At 39.9% G+C, this 25,778-nt stretch overlaps 1 protein-coding gene across 4 annotated transcripts in view; it reads right to left on the bottom strand.

Annotated features, from left to right (window-relative positions):
- The window catches only part of LOC139761808 (multidrug resistance-associated protein 1-like), a 134,959-nt gene that overhangs the window by 6,793 nt on the left and 102,388 nt on the right, over positions 1–25,778 (bottom strand). For all 4 annotated transcript variants that reach the window (XM_071686294.1, XM_071686295.1, XM_071686296.1 and 1 more), the window contains exons 25-30: positions 20,228–20,354; positions 18,049–18,186; positions 6,506–6,616; positions 6,161–6,319; positions 5,151–5,317; positions 2,805–2,999 (exon numbers count right to left, since the gene is read on the bottom strand). In XM_071686294.1, the coding sequence (XP_071542395.1) occupies positions 2,805–2,999; positions 5,151–5,317; positions 6,161–6,319; positions 6,506–6,616; positions 18,049–18,186; positions 20,228–20,354 (897 nt within the window). The remainder of the gene's footprint in view (positions 1–2,804; positions 3,000–5,150; positions 5,318–6,160; positions 6,320–6,505; positions 6,617–18,048; positions 18,187–20,227; positions 20,355–25,778) is intronic.

Here is a 25,778-nt window from a genome sequence, read left to right as displayed (position 1 = left end):
AAAAGGACTCCAGCAGCCCAAGGATACATCACGCTCAGTAGTATCAACAGGATGGACTCCACTTGAGCAAAAAGTTCTTTGACGATACTAAACTCTGCTTTGACTTTTCTTGACTTTTCACTTGTAGTGTAACCTCATGTAGGGTGACTGTATTATTGATTGGTTATTTAGGAGTAAATATAGAGTGCTACTATGCCCACAGAGTGCCAACGGGAAGTTGGTGTCTGAGTTTGGGAGTGTGTGTGGAAAGAGGAAGATTAGAGTAAATGTGAGTAAAAGAAGAATAAAAGGAGAAGGGAGGAACCAACTTGGAGATGGAAGGTTGGAGTGACTAGGGCCTGAACATGTTAGTAAAAGAAGAATAAAAGGAGAAAGGAGGGACCGAGTTGGAGATGGAAGGATGGAGTGACTGGGGCCTGAACATGCAGGAGGGTGAAAGGTAAGCATGAGAAAGAGTGAACTGGAACGATGTGGTATACAGGGGTCAAAGTGCTGTCAGTGGACTGGACCAGGGCATGTGAAGTGGCTATGGAAAGGTCTGTAGGGCCTGGATGTGAAAGCTGTGGTTTCATTGTAATGCACATGACAGCTAGGGAATGGATGTGAGCAAATGTGGCCTTTCTATGTCTCTTCCAGGTGCTATATCACTAACGGGAAATGATGATCAAATATGAAAGAATGATCTATCGATCTATCTATCAATATCTCTGATGCCTGCTCCAGTCAGAACTCCCTCAAAGGTGTGGCCATGGCAACAAAGTCTCCACAACTAAAGAACTCCACTGCTGCTTGTTAGCCTTTAGTGCTTCACCCTTGACAGACCACTGGCAGAGAGCAAATACAGTGCAGTGTTTGCAGAGGCTCCTACCTAATGTTCCTAATGACATAATAAACCTGCCTGGATATTCCAACCTACTACTTCTATCTACAGCTCCTAGAATTTTGCCAAAAGGCAGGGCTAGTGCATGGTGCTCACCGCAGGAAAGTCTAGTTACAAAAAAAGAGCTGTGTGAGTTAAGTGTTGTCAAGTGTTACATATGATAAGGAGAGATTGTTTGTGGACAGAATGCCATTAGTTCACATGTTAGTGAAGCAGAAAGAAAAGACACCTGCCTGGGTTAGGGGAGTGCAACTTGACAACCAATAAAGCGCTGGCTCACTAAGCAGATTTATAATTATTTATAATTACCCCATAAGGTTTCTGTAAGTTTCATATTTTTGAACCTATTGGTGTTTTTGTTCTTTCAACTTCTGACTATTAACACACCAATAGAAAAATTTTAAAGCTAACTCAAGTGCTAAAAGTCATAAATTTGTTTAACCCATACTGTTCTTCGAACATTAACATTTCAATCAAAAAAAAAAAAAAAAGCCCCTTGCACACACACATATGGATATTCTGGGAAAGGAAGTCGTACATTACAAATCTCAGACTTCTATAACAGTGTGAGTTCAATCTTGGATCAATGGGACAAATGGGTAAACCATGTATTCCTAGACTGTCAAAAAGCATCTGACCCTGTCCCACACAAGCAGGAATAAGGGTTAAACTTTTTCATTGGATAGATGACCAGAATGGAAGGGGAAAAAGGACATTGGTTACAGGAGCATTCTCAAAATTGGCTGGGGTCACTTGGGTCACCAGTAGTGTGAAAAGGGACTGGTCTTGGGGGCCCAGTGCTCTTCTAAGGGTATGTAAATGACCTGCCTGAAGGAAAGGACTCTTCCCTGAACATATTTGCAAATAATGCCAAGGTCATGAGAGAAGTAAAGGAAAATGATTGCATCAACTTATAAAGGTACCTAGACTAATATCCAAAACTGATCTGATAAATGGCTGATGAAATTTAAATGAAGTGGAAAGTAAAAGCATTTATACCCACAAGACATAATCTACTAGAATCTGATTGTAAAAGATACCTAGGAGTTGACATTGTGCTTCAGCTGTAGCCAAAGATCCACATCAGGAAAACTGTTTGGGAAGCACACCATTTGCTGACAAATAGAACTGCTTTAGGTAAACAGATAAACAAATGTTTGGTAAACTATTCTCAACCTATATTCCCTGGTCACTCAACCTAAATAAGCACAAAAATTTAATTAAAAAGGTAAAGAGAAATACAACAAAGGTGATACCGAGTTAAGAAACGATCTACAACAAGAGGCTTGAGGGCTACAAATTTGCCCTTTATGGAAGAGAGAAGACATAGGGGTGGCCTTTTTACAGCCTTCTAATTTCTAATTCATTTGAATGACACTGACAAGGAGCAGGTCTTCATGGCATACAATGACAGAGTAATCAAGAGGTCATAACACAAAATGTGGAGAAAAGCTTGTTATAAAGAACACAAAGAAGTCCTGCTTTAGTGTTATGCAGTGTATAGTTGAATCAAACTCAGCAATGAAACTGCAAATGCTGGTAGCATACAAATGGTTAAAGAGTTGACTGAGGGTTAAGAGATGAGCCCTATGAGGGTAAATTTTTCTTACCACACTGTTCAACTATGTAAATACAGAAGTATAACCCACTGTAATTACAGAAGTATAACCCCCAAATTTCAAGCATTTCATTCCATGCTCTCAAACTTATTTCATTTCCAATCCTTTATCCATATAGTCCTGCATTGAATTCATTATCTTGTTAAATTTTTTTAAGCAAAGTGCAGCAGTAGGTGAAGATGAAGACACTTCTCACTATACCAGGTAATGCTTAACTATATAACATTAGTTTACCTGCAACTGGGTGATATACCTATCATGGAAATCCTAACAATAACAAGAGCAATAAAGTTGTTGCATCTAACCTTGTAGAGTCCATGATAGTATTGAGTCTGTGGGCAATGGTAAGCACAGTGCAATCAGCAAATTCTCGTCTGATAGTCTGCTGAATGAGGTCATCTGTCTCCAAATCCACTGCAGCTGTAGCCTCATCCAACACCAGTACACGGGTTTTGCGTAGGAGTGCTCGGGCCAAGCAAACTAGTTGTCTCTGACCAACACTGAAAATTTTTTAAAACAACACCATAATCTAACTTACAATGGAACTTTATACCATTAACTATTGATGATAAAAGAAAAGAAAGACTGATCAGTTTAAAGGTTCATCAGCCTTATTTATCCTACTGAAAGAACTAGCATGGTAGAACAACATGCAAAGAATTTTACATATTAAGTTGAAAATATTAATAACTGATGAAGAACAAAAAGAATTTTTGTTTTATACAATCCTTAATTTTTTCTATAATAAAAACAATAATGTATTTTACACCTCATCACTTCTCCCAATTTCTAAGAAAACATCAGGAGCAACAGGCTAATTTGCACACATCCATTCCCAAGCTGTTATGCATTATCTACTAAAACCATGGCTTAACCTCCACAGCCATGTCCCACAGGCCAGTCTGTGGTTTACCTTGACCAATTCACCTTACTAACAGCACGATGACCCCCCCCCCCCCAAGAAAAAAAAATGAATGATCATAATATTAATATATCTGCCACTCTTATCATCAAACATTCAACAAACCTTCAAAATACTCCATCTCCTCACTTCATCACTATCTGTTATTACCTCCCAACTTGTCCCCTTCACCAATGTTCCCATTTGTTCTCTTTTCTTATGCACATTATTTACCTCCTTCCAAAATATCTTTTTATTCTTAAAATTTAATGATGCTCTCTCACCCCAACTCTCTTTTGCCCTCTTTCTCACCTCTTGCATCTTTCTCTTGACCTCCAGCTGCTTCCTCTTATACATCTCCCAGTCATTTGCATTACTTCCCTGCAAGTATCGTCCATACGCTTCTTTTTTCTCTTTCACTAACAACCTTACTTCTTCATCCCACCACTCACTACCCTTTCTACTCTGCCCACCTCCCACCTTTCTCATGGAACATGCATCTTTTGCACAAGCCATCATTTCTTCCCTGAATACATCCCACTTCTCACCTACTCCCCTCATGTCATTTGCTCTTACCTTTTGCCATTCTACACTCAATCTCTCCTAGTACTTCCTCACACAAATCTCCTTTCCAAGCTCACTTACTCTCACCACTCTCCTCTCCCCAACATTATCTCTTCTTTTCTGGAAACCTCTACAAATCTTCACCTTTGCCTCCACAAGATAGTGATCAGACATCCCTCCAGTTGCCCCTCTCAGCACATTAACATCCAAAAGTCTCTCTTTTACACACCTATCAATTAACACGTAATCCAATAATGCCCTTTGACCATCTCTCCTACTCACACTTGTATACTTATGTATATTCCTCTTTTTAAACCAGGTACTCCCAATCACCAGTCCTTTTTCAGCACAAACCCACAAGCTCTTAACCATTTCTGTTTATAACACTGAACACCCTATGTACACCAATTATACCTTTAACTACCACATTACTCACCTTCGCGTATAAATCACCCATCATTATAACCTGATCTCGTGTATCAAAGCTGCTAACACTCTCACTCAGCTGCTCCCAACACTTGCCTCTCATAATCTTTCTTCTCATGACCAGGTGCATAGGCACCAATAAACACCCACCACTCTCCATCCACTTTCAGTTTTACCCAAATCATTCTAGAATTTACTTTCTTACACTCTTATCACATACTCCCACAACTCCTGCTTCATGAATAATGCCACTCCTTCCTTAGATTTTGTCCTCTCATCAATAGAGTGAACTGGAACAATGTGGTATACTGGGGTCGACATGCTGTCAATGGACTGAACCAGGACATGTGAAATGTCTGGGGTAAACCATGGAAAGGTCTGTGGGGCCTGGATGTTCAGGCCCCAATCACACAAAATCTTCACTCACCTTCCACCTCTAATTTGGTCTCCCACTTCTACTTGTTCCCTCCACTTCTGACACATCATCCTCTTTGTCAACCCTCTCGATTTGTCCAAACCATTTCAACACAACCCTCTTCTGCTCTCTCAACCACTCCTTTTATTACCACATACATGACTGACTTGGCTGAGATCATTTTCAAGTGGTGTAAATGCAAAAAGATTTCTTCTGATTATTTTGAAAAATGCACAGGTAACTTTGAGAAACCAGCAAGAACATGGATAATGAAGATGAGATTACTTGTAAGAGCAGTTTTTTCCCATTACTATCGTATGAGTGAGGAAATAATAAATAACTCACCTGAGATTCTCTCCACCTTCTGATACTTCATACTGAAGACCATTTGACAGATTAGAGACAAATTCTTTGAGATGAGATTGCTCCAGTGCCAACCACATCTTGCTGTCATCATACTTGTTGAAAGGGTCCAAGTTCATGCGAAGAGTTCCACTGAACAGTACTGGATCCTACCAAAATGAAAAATTCCAATAAATCTATACTTTAAGTACTTGTTCAATGTCTAATTCTAGCATACTACCTTTCCCTGTTTCAAAGCCCTTATAAAAACTGGTCACTTACCATCTTCAGATTAGGTATGAAAAATGCCAACTACATGTACTCTGAAATAAGATCTAGTGAAAAGAATAGACACTGCCTTAGAAACTCAAAGAACAGGAGTACAAAGAATGGAAATGTCAGATAAACAAAGATGTATAGGGAAACTATATTATGAAACGCTAAAAGCATTATCTTAAGGATACACAGTTAGAGGCAGAGAACATATGTCAGAACACTACCAGTAAGTGATACAAAGGAATTCAAACAGCAACAGACCATAGGGTGGGTCTTTTCGAGGCTGTCTGAGGCAGTGGAAGACATCAGAAACTCACAGATTAGTGTGGTAAAAGTGAGACAGCATAAAGATAATTCAAAGAGAACAACCTCTAAATTATAAATGTGACTAAGGATGCACATCTTTCTCTACTGTGCTTTGTCAAAGTTAAAACACAATGAGATTTAAGTAATATGAAGGTAATGGTTAGCAAAGTATAAGATAGAGTACTAAGGCAACACATAAATGTCATGAGAGTGAATGTGAAAAGATTGATTGAAACAGGTGTATATGAATTAAGACAGCAAATACAAAGATATGAAAAAAAGAAATATAATGAAAAAATGTGTCTGAAGGGGATCTGATAAAGGAATCTATGGAAATAAGCTGAGATCATGGAGAGTGGAGGAAGGCTTAAGGAATAACTTTCTTGAATGGCATAAGACACTACTGGTACATAGATATACGGTGTTCCTACCTGGGGAATTATAGTCAGGCGGCCACGCAAGTCATGAAGACCAATCTTAGAAATGTTGATGTTATCAATGGTGATGTTCCCAAATGCTGCCTCTATGATGCGAAATAATGCTAGTGTCAGCGATGACTTACCAGCACCAGTTCTCCCAACAATTCCAACCTGAAAAAGTATATACTCAGGATTTGAAAAATGAGTAAATATAAAATCATATTGCTTTTTACATAAAAAAACATTCGTTTTCATTTCTCTTTCAATCTTGGATCATTTACTCATAAATACTTTTATAAAGATCAATATTTATTATAATTATACAAACAGGAACCAAATGCAAAATCTTTCAGTTACCTTTTCTCCTCCTGTTATCTTACAATTGATGTCTCTCAAAACTAAGTCAAGCCCCTCACGATACCTAGTGGAATAATTGTTGAACTCCACAACTCCTGCATCAGGCCAATCCTATTAAACATGAAAAGTCAGCATTTAATGCACTTGTCTAAATTCTAATCACCAATACTTGATAAACTATTCCTGCATTTAAAGCAGAATACTCCCTACAGACTGTGGTCATCAAGTTGTTCAAAAAATCCAGTGTTATACCTAAAAACATATTAACATAAAAAATATTACAAACAAATTTGTTGAATTGGATTTGACAATATCACGTGCTAAATGAAACACTTAATTAAAAACCAGTTGAGTCACTGGTGAGGAGGGAAATTAAGGCTGGTATAATCAACACTAACTGTGAAATTAAGGCTGGTATAATCAACAATGTAACTGTGAAATTAAGGCTGGTATAATCAACAATGTAACTGTAAAATAAAAAGATCCCTATAAGGACCTCCTGCAGCTTCAAGGCTGCTGAACCACAATCTGTGGTAGAAAAATTATGCAGATGATGCCATCGTGTTGAAAGTTTCTTGGCTGAGCTTTCATTTATTTTTGTTTGATTTATATTTATGTTCTATGGTATTCTTTAAGATTTGATAACTCTATATCTTCATTGTCGAGAGGATTTCAGGTTTAACGCATTTTCCTGCATACTTTCAATTTGTTGCCAAGTGTAGAATGTCATATATCTTCTTTTATGTATGCAATATAGTTCCAGGTCTTTCAGCCTCTCATAGTAGTTCACATGTGTTCCATCTCCTTGATTTTGCATGTTATATTCTTCTGACTCATCTATCTATATTTGCTCATGATCTTACAACACAGCAATATTAAATATTGCTTTTTAATCATGTGCTAAATATTTTCATCACCACTGATTTGTCCCTTGGCAAAATAGTTATATTCTCAAAATGCTCTCTGAATTCTAGTTTTTCATTTATGATGATATACAAAGGTTCAGGGAGCAATGAAGAATGTGTGGAAGGAGAGAATGTTATCTCGGGGAGCATAAATGGGTATGTTTGAAGGAATAGTAGTTCCAACAATGTTATATGGTTGTGAGGCATGGGCTTTAGAGAAGGTTGCATGGGGTAGGGTGGATGTGTTGGAAATGAAATGTGTGAGGACAAAATGTAGTGTGAAGTGGTTTGATCGAGTAATGAAAGGGTAAGAGAAATGTGTGACAATAAAAAGAGTGCAGAGGAGAGAGCAGAAGAGGGTGAGTTGAAATGGTTTGCTCACATGGAGAGAATGAGAGGAGAGATTGACAAAGAGGACATATGCGTCAGAGGTAGAGGGAACGAGGAGAAGCGGGAGAGCAAATTGGAGGTGGAAGGATGGAGTGAAAAAGATTTTGAGCGAGCAGGGACTGAAAATACAGGAGGGTAAAAGGCGTACAAGGAATAGAGTGGATTGGGATGATGTGGTACACTGGGGTTGACGTGCTGTCAATAGATTGAACCAGGGCATGTGAAGTGTCTGGGGTAAACCATGGAAAGTTTTGTGGGGCCTGGATGTGGAAAGGGAGCTGTGGTTTCGGTGCATTACACATGACAGCTAGAGACTGAGTGCGAACGAATGTGGCCTTTTTTGTTTGGCCTTTTTTGTCTTTTCTTAGCATTACCTTGCTGGAGGGGGAAGGGCAGGGGGATGCTATTTCATGTGTGGCAGGGTGGCGACAGAAATGGATGAAGGCAGCAAGTATAAATATGTACATGTGTATATATGTATGTTTGTGTATGTATATGTATGTATAAGGTGAAATGTATAGGTACGTATATGTGCATGTGTGGGCGTTTATGCATATACATGTGTATGTGGGTGGGTTGAGCCTTTCTTTCTTCTGTTTCCTTGCGCTACCTCACTAACACAGGAGACGGCAATTAAGTATAATAAAATAAATGATAAACATATATATATATATTTCATTCATTCATTCATTCATACTATTCGCCATTTCCCGCATTAGCAAGGTAGCGTTAAGAACAGAGGACTGGACCTCTGAGGGAATATCCTTACCTGGCCCCCTTCTCTGTTCCTTCTTTTGGAAAATTAAAAAAACTGAGAGGGGAGGATTTCCAGCCCCCCGCTCCCTTCCCTTTTAGTCGCCTTCTACGACACGCAGGGAATACGTGGGAAGTATTTTTTTTTTTTCAAAAGAGGGAACAGAGAAGGGGCCCAGGTGAGGATATTCCCTCAAGGGCCCAGTCCTCTGTTCTCAACGCTACCTCGCTAATGCGGGAAATGGCGAATAGTATGAAAGAAAAGAATATATATATATTATTTTTTTTTTTATTATACTTTGTCGCTGTCTCCCGCGTTTGCGAGGTAGCGCAAGGAAACAGACGAAAGAAATGGCCCAAGCCCCCCCCATACACATGTATATACATACGCCCACACACGCAAATATACATACCTACACAGCTTTCCATGGTTTACCCCAGACGCTTCACATGCCTTGATTCAATCCACTGACAGCACGTCAACCCCGGTATACCACATCGCTCCAATTCGCTCTATTCCTTGCCCTCCTTTCACCCTCCTGCACGTTCAGGCCCCGATCACACAAAATCTTTTTCACTCCATCTTTCCACCTCCAATTTGGTCTCCCTCTTCTCCTTGTTCCCTCCACATCCGACACATATATCCTCTTGGTCAATCTTTCCTCACTCATCCTCTCCATATGCCCAAACCACTTCAAAACACCCTCTTCTGCTCTCTCAACCACGCTCTTTTTATTTCCACACATCTCTCTTTTTTTTCTTTTTTTTTTCTTTTTTTTTTTTTCCAAAAGAAGGAACAGAGAAGGGGGCCAAGTGAGGATAATCCCTCAAAGGCCCAGTCCTCTGTTCTTAACGCTACCTCGCTAATGCGGGAAATGGCGAATAGTATGAAAAAAAGAGAAAAAGATCTCTCTTACCCTTACGTTGCTCACTCGATCAAACCACCTCACACCACACATTGTCCTCAAACATCTCATTTCCAGCACATCCATCCTCCTGCGCACAACTCTATCCATAGCCCACGCCTCGCAACCATAAAACATTGTTGGAACCACTATTCCTTCAAACATACCCATTTTTGCTTTCCGAGATAATGTTCTCGACTTCCACACATTCTTCAAGGCCCCCAGGATTTTCGCCCCCTCCCCCACCCTATGATCCACCTCCGCTTCCATGGTTCCATCCGCTGCCAGATCCACTCCCAGATATCTAAAACACTTCACTTCCTCCAGTTTTTCTCCATTCAAACTCACCTCCCAATTGACTTGACCCTCAACCCTACTGTACCTAATAACCTTGCTCTTATTCACATTTACTCTTAACTTTCTTCTTCCACACACTTTTCCAAACTCAGTCACCAGCTTCTGCAGTTTCTCACATGAATCAGCCACCAGCGCTGTATCATCAGCGAACAACAACTGACTCACTTCCCAAGCTCTCTCATCCCCAACAGACTTCATACTTGCCCCTCTTTCCAAAACTCTTGCATTTACCTCCCTAACAACCCCATCCATAAACAATATATATATATATATATATATATATATATATATATATATATATATATATATATATATATACAGGAGGGTGAAAGGCGTGCAAGAAATAGAGTGAATTGGAACGATGTGGTGTACTGGGGTCGACATGCTGTCAATGGACTGAACCAGGGCATGTGAAGCATCTGGGGTAAACCATGGAAAGGACTATGGGGCCTGGACGCGGAAAGGGAGCTGTGGTTTCAGTACATTACACGACAGCTAAAGACTGTGTGTGAACGAATGTGTCCTTTTTTGTCTTTTCCTAGCATAAACTTGCTGGAGGGGGAGATGCTATTTCATGTGTACATGTGTAGTGGGGTGGCGACGGGAAGGGATGAGGGCAGGAAGTATGAATATGTACATGTGTATATATGTATATGTCTGTGTTTGTATATGTATGTATATGTTGAAATGTATATGTATGTATATGTGTGTGTATGGGCATTTATGTAAATATATATGTTTATATGGGTGGATTGGGCCATTCCTCGTCTGTTTCCTTGTGCTACCTAACTGACAAGGGAGATGGCAATTAAGTATATATATATATATATATATATATATATATATATATATATATATATATATATATATATATATATATATATTTTTTTTTTTCTTTGTCGCTGTCTCCCGCGTTTGCGAGGTAGCGCAAGGAAACAGACAAAAGAAATGGCCCAACCCACCCCCATACACAATGTATATACATACACGTCCACACACGCAAATATACATACCTATACATCTCAATGTACACATATATATACACACACAGACACATACATATATAACCATGCACACAATTCACACTGTCTGCCTTTATTCATTCCCATCGCCACCTCGCCACACATGGAATACCAACCCCCTCCCCCCTCATGTGTGCGAGGTAGCACTAGGAAAAGACAACAAAGGCCTCATTTGTTCACACTCAGTCTCTAGCTGTCATGCAATAATGCCCGAAACCACAGCTTCCTTTCCACATCCAGGCCCCACACAACTTTCCATGGTTTACCCCAGACGCTTCACATGCCCTGATTCAATCCACTGACAGCACGTCAACCCCAGTACACCACATCGATCCAATTCACTCTATTCCTTGCCCGCCTTTCACCCTCCTGCATGTTCAGGCCCCAATCACTCAAAATCTTTTTCACTCCATCTTTCCACCTCCAATTTGGTCTCCCAATTCTCCTCGTTCCCTCCACCTCCGACACATATATCCTCTTGGTCAATCTTTCCTCACTCATTCTCTCCATGTGCCCAAACCATTTCAAAACACCCTCTTCTGCTCTCTCAACCACGCTTTTTTTATTTCCACACATCTCTCTTACCCTTACATTACTTACTCGATCAAACCACCTCACACCACACACTGTCCTCAAACATCTCATTTCCAGCACATCCACCCTCCTGCGCACAACTCTATCAACAGCCCACGCCTCGCAACCATACAACATTGTTGGAACCACTATTCCTTCAAACATACCCATTTTTGCTTTCCGAGCTAATGTTCTCGACTTCCACACATTCTTCAAGGCTTCCAGGATTTTCGCCCCCTCCCCCACCCTATGATTCACTTCCGCTTCCATGGTTCCATCCGCTGCCAGATCCACTCCCAGATATCTAAAACACTTTACTTCCTCCAGTTTTTCTCCATTTAAACTTACCTCCCAATTGACTTGACCCTCAACCCTACTGTACCTAATAACCTTGCTTTTATTCACATTTACTCTTAACTATATATATATATATATATATATATATATATATATATATATATATATATATATATATATATATATATATATATAAATATATATATTTTCTCATACTGTTCGCCGTTTCCCGTAACAGCGAGGTAGCGTTAAGAACAAAGGACTAAGCCTTTGAGGGAATATCCTCACCTGGCCCCCTTCTCTGTTCCTTCTTTTGGAAAATTAAAAAAAAAATGAGAGGGGAGGATTTCCAGCCCCCCCGCTCCCTTCCCTTTTAGTCGCCTTCTACGACACGCAGGGAATACGTGGGAAGTACTCTTTCTCCCCTATCCCCAGGGATATATTATCCCAGGGGATAGGGGATAAAAATACTTCCCATGTATTCCCTGCATGTCATAGAAGGCGAATAAAAAGGAAGGGAGCAGGAGGCTGGAAACCCTCCCCTCTCGTTATTTAATTTTCAAAAAGGAACAGAGAAGAGGGCCAAGTGAGGATATTCCCTCAAAGGCTCAGTACTCTGTTCTTAACGCTACCTTGCTAGTGCAGGAAATGGCGAATAGTATGAAAAAAAAGAAAAAATATGTCTAAATATATTCATTTATTTATTTTATTTATTATACTTTGTTGCTGTCTCCCGCGTTAGCAAGGTAACACAAGGAAACAGACGAAAAAATGGCCCAACCCACCCACATACACATGTATATGCATACACGTCCACACACGCATATATATATACCTATACATCTCAACACAAACATACACAGACATATACATATATACACATGTAAATAATTTATACTGTCTGCCCTTATTCATTTCTGTCGCCATCCCGCCAGACATGAAATGACAACCCCTTCCCCCTGCACGTGCTCGAGGTAGCACTAGGAAAAGACAACAAAGGCCACATTCATTCACAGTCAGTCTCTAGCTGTCATGTACAATGCACTGAAACCACAGCTCCCTTTCCACATCCAGGCCCCACAAAACTTTCCATGGTTTACCCCAGACGCTTCACATGCCCTGGTTCAATCCATTGACAGCACGCCGACCCCGGTATACCACATCATTCCAATTCACTCTATTCATTGCATGCCTTTCACCCTCCTGCATGTTCAGGCCCTGATCACTCAAAATCTTCTTCACACCATCTTTCCACCTCCAATTTGGTCTCCCACTTCTCCTCATTCCCTCCACCTCTGACACATATATCCTCTTGGTCAATCTTTCCTCACTCATTCTCTCCATGTGACCAAACCATTTCAAAACACCCTCCTCTGCTCTCTCAACCACACTCTTTTTATTACCACACATCTCTCTTACCCTTTCATTACTTAATCGATCAAACCGCCTCACACCACATATTGTCCTCAAACATCTCATTTCCAGCACATCCATCCTCCTCTACACAACTCTATAGCCTACGCCATGCAACCATATAACATTGTTGGAACCACTATTCCTTCAAACATACCCAGTTTTGCTTTCCAAGATAATGTTCTCACTTTCCATACATTTTTCAATGCTCCCAGAACTTTCGCCCCCTCCCCCACCCTAAGACTCACTTCCGCTTCCATGGTTCCATCCACTGCCAAATTCACTCACAGATATCTAAAGCACTTCACTTCCTCCAGTTTTCTCCATTCAAACTTACCTCCCAACTGACTTGTCCCTGAACCCTACTGTACCTAATAACCTTGCTCTTATTCACATTTACTCTCAGCTTTCTTCTTTCACACACTACCAAACTCAGTCACTAGCTTCTGCAGTTTCTCACCCGAATCAGCAACCAGCGCTGTATCATCAGCGAACAACAACGGACTCACTTCCCAAGCTCTCTCATCCACAACAAACTGCATACTCTCCCCTCTCTCCAAAACTCTTGCATTCACCTCCTAACAATCCCATCCATAAATAAATTATACAACCATGGAGACATCACGCACCCCTGCCGCAAACTGACTCACTGAAAACCAACCACTTTCCTCTCTTCCTACTCGTACACATGCCTTACATCCTCGATAAAAACTTTTCACTGCTTCTAACAACTTGCCTCCCACAACATATACTTTTAATATCTTCCACAGAGCATCTCTATCAACTCTGTCATATGCCTTCTCCAGATCCATAAATGCTACATACAAATCCATTTGCTTTTCTAAGTATTTCTCACATACATTCTTCAAAGCAAACACCTGATCCACACATCCTCTACCACCTCTGAAACCACAATGCTCTTCCCCAATCTGAAGCTCTGTACATACCTTCGCCCTCTCAATTTATACCCTCCCATATAAATTCCCAGGAATACTCAACAAACTTATACCTCTGTAATTTGAGCACTCACCTTTATCCCCTTTGCCTTTGTACAATAGCACTATGCAAGCATTCCACCAATCCTTAGGCACCTCACCATGAGTCATACATACATCAAATAACCTTACCAACCAGTCAACAACAGTCACCCCCTTTTTTAATGAATTCCACTGCAATACCATCCAAACCCACTGCCTTGCCAGCTTTCATCTTCCGCAATGCTTTTAATACCTCTTCTCCCTGCGGATAGGGGAGAAAGAATACTTTCCATGTATTCCCTACGTGTCATAGAAGGCAACTAAAAGGGGAGGGAGCGGGGGGGCTGCAAATCCTCCCCTCTCGTTTTTTTTTTAATTTTCCAAAAGAAGGAACAGAGAAGGGGGCCAGGTGAGGATATTCCCTCAAAGGCTCAGTCCTCTGTTCTTAATGCAACCACGCTAATGCGGGAAATGGCGAACAGTATGAAAGAAAAGAATATATAAAATATATACCCTAACCTCAGCCAGGTACCCATTTTAATGACAAACCCCTTAAGGTGGATGAACAACTGGGTTCACTGTGGATTGACTGCTGTAAACAGGATTCGAACCTATGCACTCAACCCTGGGTGGCCCATGAATGTGTCAGTCAGGAACACTAACCACTACACCATGGGAGTCCATAATATTTATCACCTTCCAGAGATTCTCTTGTTTCTTTTTGTGTACTCAAATGATTTGCAGTTACAGTGTCTATAATCAATTTGTTTCTTTTCTTGATTATAGCAATTTAATTTGTTTTCCAAAGAAACATTCTTTGTTTCAATATTGTTGTGTGCTTTCACTGCTGTTGAATTCCCATCTCTGCTGTGAAATTCCTTCTCTGGTTTTCCAAAAAGTTCCACTGGTCTGGTGGATTTCTGTAGTGGTCATAATCTGGTTAGTAATCTGGCCCAGTCCTGATTTGTCTTACATTATTCATACTCTTGGCATTATGGGTTCATGCCATTATTTCATGCTATTTTTTCTGTTAAATTGTATCAAATAATTCATGCATTCATATTTTGGCCTTTCTTGGTTTTGTATTTTTGTCATCTCACTGATTTCCATTTTTCTCCATGTTTTCTAGACTATATGTTCCGGTATTTCCTATATTATTCATTAAACAGCCTCCATCTTAATGCCCCAAAAGTCTATCTTAATGAGGCTTCTGCAAGTGCTCAGGAAGTCAACTACATCCACTGGATAGAACCATATGTCATAAAATATATTGATGTGATGTGTGTTTCACTGTATGGAGAGTAGAAGGCAACTGAGTAGAAAGTACTCAGTGTCGTCACTATGGTAGTTGCACTGTTGGCACGGAGGGTCTTGGAGTACGTTGAAATGGTGTCTGTAGTGCTGTTGTGATGGGTGACACCCAGAGCAGAGATGAGAAAGTGTGACTCATTTTTGCCTTGGGAGAAAGTCTGGTGGGGTGGAGTTTAAGAACAAGTTGGGAAAGCAGTTGTTTAATACCCAATGGTTCATTTCAGTGTGTACATGTTTTGACGGCTAGGAGTGGGGAGAAACCTGTGAAAGATGGGTGCTAAAGTGTAAGGCAAGGGTAAGCTTTTTATTTCTACTTGGGGTTTGGTAGTTAGTTATTAAGTTAACTGAGTGGGAGGGGTCCAACACTGCTGCACTGAAATGCTTGCTAAACATGTTGAAGTGGGACTGTACTGGGAAATTGGGAAGAACTTTGTTTCATTACGTTGGCGTCAAGTATTTGTTGTTGCTAGGCAGCCAGTGATTGTTTTGAGCACATTATTTTGTATGCTTTGCAGTTTAGTTATATTTCCTCTTGAGAGGGAGAAAGACCAAACATATAAGGCATAGTTCAAAGTGGAGCAAATGCATTGTTTATTGAGAATGATAAGGGATTCTTTTTCTTGTCCAAATCTTGTGCCAGTTAGTGTTCTGAGGGCATTCACTCTGTGTGTTGCTTCTTTGCTGACTTTCTAGCGTGAACAGAGAATGTTATGTGTGTGGTGTGTGAGTTGAAGCCTAAAATTGTTGGAGTCTTGTTCAGTGGGAAGGACTGTCTATTCAAAGTGACTATATGGTGTAAGCTGGATACATGTCTATTTGGGGTTACCAGAATGACTGAATATTTCTGTGAAGATGTAAACATTCTGTTTTGGGTGAGGCATTATTAAAAATGTGTAATGTACTGTTGCATGTGTGTTGCTGCTACTGCAGCATATGAAAGGACAAGGACCTTCATGTTGTGGTTTGCTAGAGGTCATGAAAGAAGAGACAAAGAAGGGTTGGAGAAAAAACTGCTCTCTGAGGAACTCCACTGAAGAGCTTAAGTGTTTTAGAAATGAAACTATTGTTAATTGAGGCTTCCATGGCAGCCTGCTATGAAATTTGCAAACCACTTTTTGCCACTGTTGTGGAAGGTGGTGTCAAGTTTCATTTGTATTTGGATGTGTCAAGGGACAGTGTACTGCCACTCATATTCTGCAGGAGTTGGTTTGTGGATGACTGAAGCCATCTAGGATGTGCTGTATGAGGTCAGTGTGTTGCATGGTGGTGGCGTGGATGAATCTGAAGCCATGTTGTGTGAGAGAGAGTGGGATGTCTTCTTGATTCTATTGTAGATCAGTTTTTCACAGACCATGGATACTGATGATAGAAGTGATATAAAGCAGTAGAAGGAGGGGGAGTTGGGTGTTTGGAGGGTTTTAAGACTGGTATTATTTTGACAAGTTTCTGGATGTCAGTGATTTTACTGTGTTGTCAGGAGTGGTTAAAGATATTTGTTGGGGCTTGGTTTGCAATTAAGCCAAAGAGTTTTATGTAAAAGTCTGATATGTAGTTAGGCCTGTAGCAGGACAGTTCTTTAAGGTTTTAATTACACCGAGTGTACCATTGGGAGTGAAGGGTGGGTGGACAGTTGTTTGTGGATGGATTCTTTGTAGTTTTTCCATGACTCCTATTTAGGGGTGAGATTGGTTTGTGGCTGATTTCTGAGTAGTACCTCATAAATATGTTTGTGGGGTTCTTTGGTTAAAGGGTTATCATTAGAATATATCAGGAGTGTTTCATGAGGAGATGAATTGGTTAGGTAAGCATGGAACTTCTTCAACATGCCTTGATGTTGGCTGCTGTGGGTCTAGTAGTTCACTGTGCTAAAGAAGAAGTACCAGTTTTCAGTTTGCATTTCAGTGATTAAGTTTTCATGGTGTTATTTGGAGTTCAGATTTGTTCTCTGATTTCTACTGATAGGCGCTTTGATACATAATTTGGGGTGATTATATTTACATTCATCAGTGTCTGCATTTGCCTACAAATTTTGTCTTCATGCATAACTGTCCTCCACCCTCTTCATTAGTGTCTCTTTACTTTCTGTTTCATGTCATTCTTTGACTTCGCTCTGATGCTTTCATATCTCAAACTATTCTCATATTGTTATCTCTTTTACCTGCAGTTTTATTTTACCTTTCATTTGACATATCATCATTTCACTATATTTCTCTATTTCATGGTCATCATTTGTTTCTCTATGTGTTTTCATTATAACATTCAAGTTCTACATCAATTTTGTCCTTTTCATCTAGACTGTTATTTCCTCATTCCATGCCCAAACTGAGTTATCATTATATCAAGCACTAAAGAATAATTCTGTTTACCCACTTCATTTAAATGGAAAATATTGACTACTGATTTCACCTGAAATATTCTCAATGTAAATTCAATGTATATCATGACATCAGATTCATTTTGAAATCCAGTAATAATTACATGTCAAAGTGTTAAAACATACTAACAAATTCTAGATAAAAAAGGTCAAAAATTCATTAAATATCTGGTTCTTAAAATTTACCCCAGATACTGTTAATTCAAATCTATAAGTCTAATTCCATACAGATTCAGTAACACACATGAATATCCAACATTAGTTACCTTGTTAGGCTGATTATTAGTAACTTCCCATGGAGCTTCTTGTTGGGTCTCTGTGTATTCCTTAATGCGTTCAACTGCAACTATGTTGGTTTCCACATCAGATGTCATACGAACCAACCAGTTCAGAGTTTGTGTTACCTGAACCACAGATACAAAAGTAGAAGCATAAACAACCAGGTGTGCTGGAGGACAAGAGGTATTTATTTACTATTCATTTGAATAAAGAAGTACCAGAATTTTCATTTTTCTTTAGAGTTCAATATACATGAGAAAAGCATAAAAAAAAAAATTGAAGACATATATGGATGTCTGGATGTTATTGAAGAAAACTGAAAAAGTTGATGAGTTAATACATAATGTACGCAAAAATATAACAATAAAAGAAAAGAATAGCTCAAAAGTCATAATTTCTGTAACAAAGAGCAAGAATTATATATGTCAAAATATTTGATACTGGAAATTAAAGGAAAAACATGCTTCTGTCAACTCCACAGCAAAGCTAAGAACAGTTTTTTTAATAGAAGATGTAAAGAACACAAATGACAAAGAAAAGGTTTGAAATAAAATCTTAGGAATAATACTGGAGTCAGGTTTTCTGGAACACTAGACCAAGAAAACTGTAGTGTTACTTATATAAGTAAAACATAATTGTATAATGCTACATACACATTTCCATTACAAAAGATCAGGGGAATAGAAATACTACCACCAAGCAAGGATCTTTCCTTGAAGGTTCAGCCTCGGGTGTCTGAACATACATGGTTGTGACCAAGATAAAACAAAAGAGGAGGTAAGTGATATGTTAAATGATAGAAACTGGGCTATTGTAGCAATGTGTAAAAAAAAAAAAAACTGCTGGGTAAGGAACCGATTAGAGAAGTTCCGGAATGTTCACAAGATAAAACCTGGGGTTAGTAAGATGACAAATCCAAAAGAAGGGGAAGTAATTATGATGAATGATCAGTGTGACTATGTTGAAAAGTGAAAGGAAATCAGTTCGTTTCATGTAGGGTTAGAAGGAAAACAGACAATGAGAGGTGGGTGACTGTTAATGCATATGCACCAGAAACTGAAAGGAGTGAAGAAGAAAGGAATACATTTGGGAGAAGCTATGAGAATGCTTTAACAATTTTGATACAAGGGCTCGCTCAAATCTTAGTGCTCAAGGCCCTGAATAAAAGTCTGGATGATGTGGCAACAAAGGGTATAACTGGAAAGTATGAAGACCCTGGTGCACATGAAAATGAAGAAAAAGCTTATAGAATCATGTGTTGAAAGAGGATTGATAACTGAGAATATATAAGAAAGCACTACAGCACATACAGAATTTCTTGACAACAGGGAGTTGCACAAGGAACAATTCTGGCAGCTGACCAAAAGACACAGAGCATGAAGAATGATGATGAACATATACCTGGGGTCACATAAACACAGTCACACAGGTAGAAAGAATAATATGCACTGTCAGAAATGTAGCAAACAAGGAAGTTTTTGGCCCAGTTCATAAAAGTCTTAGAAAACTACAAAGCATACAGGACCAGTACTTCTTGCTAACAGATAGTTTTCGAGAAAGTCAGAAACACAAGGGTTGACAATTCATCTCTTAAGAATCCAGCATGGTATCAGGTCAGGAACCATGTTCCTCTGGTGCTGTCAAGTCAGGTACAAACATGTTCCTCAGGAAGTGGTGGGTCAAGCTATGAGCCCTGTTCCTTTTGGATTTGTTCATATACCTTTAAGTAACATTCTTTAGTTATCCCTTGACAAGGTTTTGGAATATGGACGAATAGCTAGAAAGAAGTTCTTTTACTTTTTTTGAGTTAAGAAGATTCTGCCTACCCCATGGTACCATTATGGATTGGCATTATCACATGTTAACTCATACATCAGCCATCAACAACAACCACACTCATTGTCGGAGGTGTGGTGCATGGCACTTTTGCTTCCCACTATGAACTCTGCTTCTCCAAGCGGAAAACTACTTCCTCCCTGGCTATGAGCCTATTCTTTTTCTGAAGTACAGTTTTCCATTATCACTCAAATAGGAAATGTTTCAAAATCTTTACAGTATAAAAACCAAGGCCGATTATTTCTTAATGACAAGAGGATATATTTAAGAGTTTACAAAAAATCTTAATGTTGCATCTCAATTTACAAATACCAAATTCTAGTAACTTACAGAAAGAGCATAGCTGACAGACAGGCCCACTAATCCACCACTGATACTGCCTCGGCCCATGACAGCAAATAATGCAGCAGAGAATGTCAATATGTTGCCAATTGTCTCCAGTCGAATTGCAAGCCATCTGAAAATGTAATAAAGATCAGCTACATTTTCGTGAAGTATTACCATTATTACAAATAAATGTAGATTGAAAAAAAATCAATAAAATGCTCCAACTATTCACATTAGTCATGATGGGTATGGTACAAGCAGCCAAGTCAATACTTCAACTAAGACACAGACTGAAGCACAAGATAGTTTAGCCTTTTATCTTGTACGACAAACAATGTAGATTTTATCTATGTACTTATAACTGGCCCTGGACCCCTTTCTAAGAATAGGAATAGGAGAAAGAATACTTCCCTTGTATTCCCTGCATGTGTTAGAAGGGGGTGGAAGCAGGAAGCTGGAAATCCTCCCCTCCTGTTCTACTATTTCAAAAGAAAGAACAGAGACACGCACTAAGTCAGAGTTTTTCCCTTAGAGGCTCAGTCATCTGTTCTTGACCCTACCTCGCTAATGTGGGAAATGGCGCATATGCATGAAAAAAACATATATATACAGATGCTCCCCCAATTACGACAATCCATATGTACAACCAGAAAAATTATAAATAAAAAAATATATGCAAATATAAAAATTATGCTTAGTCACATGTCCACCAGTGCTAACGGCTGCATGCATATGATAGTGAATGTCAGACGATTCTGGCATTGTATACATCACAGCATGTCAATTTTCACACTCAGTTACCATTCAGTATGAGCGTGTTATTCAAGTGAATCTCACAAATTTTCATGCTGGATTAAATTATTTTCATATTAAACCCCAAAGATGACAAGCAAGAGAAAAACCTATCACATGTTGATATATCTGGCAAGAAGCCAAGAAAGATGCTCGATTTGGAAATGAAAATGAAGGTAATCACCCAATATGAAGGAGGAAAAAAGTTAATGCAATTGCACGTGATCTACAGTTGTCCCATTTGATGGTGTCCACAATCTTAAAGGACAAAGAAAAATGCAAGTGAAGCAGTGGAAGGTTCAGCAAATATGAAGTCTATGATAATAACAAAGCAACAACTAGGGTCCACCCATGAAATGGAAAAGATGTTGATGCTGTGGATGGAAGATCGAATTCAAAAACATGTACCACTAAGCTTACTAACAATTCAGGCATAAGCTAAAAGTCTTTTTGAAACTTTAAAGGAGTGAGTGGGAGAGGATTACATCAAGAACTTAAGTGCAAGTAATGGTTGGTTCAATAGCTTTAAAAGAAGATATAATAGCTTGCATAACGTTCGAGTCACAGGTGAAGCAGCAAGTGCTGACAAAAAACTACAGAAAAGTTCACTGAAAATTTGCATGAATTAATCCGTAAACTAAAGAATCTTAAACAAAAGGTAAAAGGAAACTACAGAATCATATAATAAAACTGGTGAATAAAAAAGAGATAATCATGACAGAAATCAAGTACGATAAAAGAATGCCGTACAAGTATACAAATTCTACATGCCAACACATCCACCCTCCTCCATACAACCCAATCCATAGCCCATGCCTTGCAGCCATATTACATTGTTGGAACCACTATTCCTTCAAACATACCCAATTTTGCTCTCCGAGATAACGTTCTCGATTTCCACACATTCTTCAACACTCCAAGAACTTTCGCCCCCTTCCCCACCCTGTGACTCACTTCCACTTCCATGGTTCCATCCGCTGCTAAATCCACTCCCAGATATCTAAAACACTTCACTTCCTCCACTTTTTCTCCATTCAAACTTACCTACCAGTTAACTTGTCCCTTAACCCTACTGAACTTAATAACCTTGCTCTTATCCACTTTTACTCTCAGCTTTTTTCTTTCACGCACTTTGCCAAACTCAATCACCAGCTTCTGCAGTGTCTCACCCGAATCAGCCACCAGTACTGTATCATCAGCGAACAACTGACTCACTTCCCAAGCCCTCTCACCCACAACAGACTGCATACCTATCCTTCTCCAAAACTCTTGCATTCACCTCCCTAACAACCCCATCCACGAACAAATTAAACATCCATGGAGATATCACCCACCACCTGCCGCAAATCGATATTCACTTGGAACAAATCATTTTCCTTTCTTCCTACTTGTACACATGCCTTACATCCTTGATAAAAACTTTTCACTGCTTCTAGCAACTTAACTCCCTCACCACATATTCTTAATACCTTCCACAGAGCATCTCTATCAACTATATCATATGCCTTCTCCAGAGCCATCAATGCTACATACAAATCCATCTGTTTTCCTAAGTATTTCTCAAATACATTCTTTAAAGCAAACACCTGATCCACACATACTCTACCACTTCTGAAACCACACTGCTCTTCCTCAATCTGATGCTCTGTACTTGCCTTTACCCTCTCAATCAATACCCTCTCATATAATTTCCCTGGAATACTCAACAAACTTTTTTTTTTTTTTGCTTTGTCGCTGTCTCCCGCGTTTGCGAGGTAGCGCAAGGAAACAGACGAAAGAAATGGCCCAACCCACCCCCATACACATGTATATACATACATCCACACACACAAATATACATACCTACACAGCTTTCCATGGTTTACCCCAGACGCTTCACATGCCTTGATTCAATCCACTGACAGCACGTCAACCCCGGTATACCACATCGATCCAATTCACTCTATTCCTTGCCCTCCTTTCACCCTCCTGCATGTTCAGGCCCCGATCACACAAAATCTTTTTCACTCCATCTTTCCACCTCCAATTTGGTCTCCCTCTTCTCCTCGTTCCCTCCACCTCCGACACATATATCCTCTTGGTCAATCTTTCCTCACTCATTCTCTCCATGTGACCAAACCATTTCAAAACACCCTCATCTGCTCTCTCAACCACACTCTTTTTATTTCCACACATCTCTCTTACCCTTACGTTACTTACTCGATCAAACCACCTCACACCACACATTGTCCTCAAACATCTCATTTCCAGCACATCCATCCTCCTGCGCACAACTCTATCCATAGTCCACACCTCACAACCATACAACATTGTTGGAACCACTATTCCTTCAAACATACCCATTTTTGCTTTCCGAGATAATGTTCTCGACTTCCACACATTCTTCAATGCTCCCAGAATTTTCGCCCCCTCCCCCACCCTATGATCCACTTCCGCTTCCATGTTTCCATCCGCTGCCAGATCCACTCCCAGATATCTAAAACACTTCACTTCCTCCAGTTTTTCTCCATTCAAACTCACCTCCCAATTGACTTGACCCTCAACCCTACTGTACCTAATAACCTTGCTCTTATTCACATTCAACAAACTTATACCTCTATAATTTGAACACACGCCTTTATCCCCTATGCCTTTGTACAATGGCACTATGCATGCATTCCACTAATAGTAAGGCCTTAGCTGAACAGTAAGGCCTTGGTTGTCTTTTTCTAGTGCTACCTCGTGCGCATGCAGAGGGAAGGGGCTGTCATTTTATGTGTGGCAGGGTGGCGACGGGAATGAATAAATGCAGCAAGCATGAATTATGGACATGTGTATATATGTATAAGTCTGTGTAAATTATTATTATCATTTTGCTTTGTCGCTATCTCCCTTGTTAGCGAGGTAGCGCAAGGAAACAGACGAAAGAATGGCCCAACCCACCCACATACACATGTATATACATACACGTCCACACAAGAAAATATACATACCTATACATCTCAACGTATACATATATATACACACACAGACATATACATATATACACATGTACATAATTCATACTGTGCCTTTATTCATTCCCATCACCACCCCACCACACATAATAACAACCCCCTTCCCCCTTATGTGTGCAAGGTAGCACTAGGAAAAGACAACAAAGGCCACATTTGTTCACACTCAGTCTCTAGCTGTCATGTAATAATGCACCGAAACCACAGCTCCCTTTCCAAATCCTGGCCCCACAGAACTTTCTATGGTTTACCCCAGATGCTTCACATGCCCTGGTTCAATCCATATACAGCACGTCGACCCCGGTATACCACATCGTTCCAATTCACTCTATTCCTTGCACACCTTTCACCCTCCTGCATGTTCAGGCCCCGATCACTCAAAATCTTTTTCACCCCATCTTTCCACCTCTAGTTAGGTCTCCCAATTATCCTCATTCCCTCCACCTCTGACACATATATCCTCTTAGTCAATCCTTCCTCATTCATTCTCTCCATGAGACTAAACCATTTCAAAACAACATCTTCTGCTCTCTCAACACCACTCTTTTTTATTACCACACATCTCTCTTACCCTATTATTACTTACTCGATCAAACCACCTCACACCACATATTGTCCTCAAACATCTCATTTCCAGCACATCCACCCTCCTCTGCACAACTCTATCTATAGCCCATGCCTCGCAACCATATAACATTGTTGGAACCACTATTCCTTCAAACATACCCATTTTTGCTTTCCGAGATAATGTTCTCGACTTCCACACATTCTTCAACGCTCCCAGAACTTTCACCCCCTCCTCCACCCTATGATTCACTTCCGCTTCCAAGGTTCCATCCGCTGCCAAATCCACTCCCAGATATCTAAAACACTTCACTAGCTCCAGTTTTTCTCCATTCAAACTTACCTACCAATTGACTTGTCCCTCAACCCTACTTTACCTAATAACCTTGCTCTTATTCACATTCACTCTCAACTTTTTTCTTTCACACACTTTACCAAACTCAGTCACCAGCTTCTGCAGTTTCTCACATGAATCAGCCACCAGCGCTGTATCATCAGCGAACAACAACTGACTCACTTCCCAAGCTCTCTCATCCACAACAGACTTCATACTTGCCCCTCTTTCCAAAACTCTTGCAGTCACCTCCCTAACAACCCCATCTATATACAAATTAAACAACCATGGAGATATCACACACCTCTGCCGCAAACCTACATTCACTGAGAACCAATCAATTTCCTCTCTTCTTACACGTACACATGCCTTATATCCTCGATAAAAACTTTTCACTGCTTCTAACAACTTGCCTCCCACACCATATATTCTTAATACCTTCCACAGAGCATCTCTATCAACTCTATCATACGCCTTCTCCATATCCATAAATGCCACAGACAAATCCATTTGCTTTTCTAAGTATTTCTCACATACATTCTTCAAAGAGGTGGGTGATTATTGGTGCATATGCACCTGGGCATGAGAAGAAAGATCATGAGAGGCAAGTGTTTTGGGAGCAGCTGAATGAGTGTGTTGGTGGTTTTGATGCACGAGACCGGGTTATAGTGATGGGTGATTTGAATGCAAAGGTGAGGAATGTAGCAGTTGAGGGAATAATTGGTATACATGGGGTGTTCAGTGTTGTAAATGGAAATGGTGAAGAGCTTGTAGATTTATGTGCTGAAAAAGGACTGATGATTGGGAATACCTGGTTTAAAAAGCGAGATATACATAAGTATACCTATGTAAGTAGGAGAGATGGCCAGAG

Source organism: Panulirus ornatus, chromosome 42 (genome assembly GCF_036320965.1).
Source record: "Panulirus ornatus isolate Po-2019 chromosome 42, ASM3632096v1, whole genome shotgun sequence".
Taxonomy (NCBI): Eukaryota; Metazoa; Arthropoda; class Malacostraca; order Decapoda; family Palinuridae; genus Panulirus; species Panulirus ornatus.
This window is presented reverse-complemented; position numbering and strand designations above follow the sequence as displayed.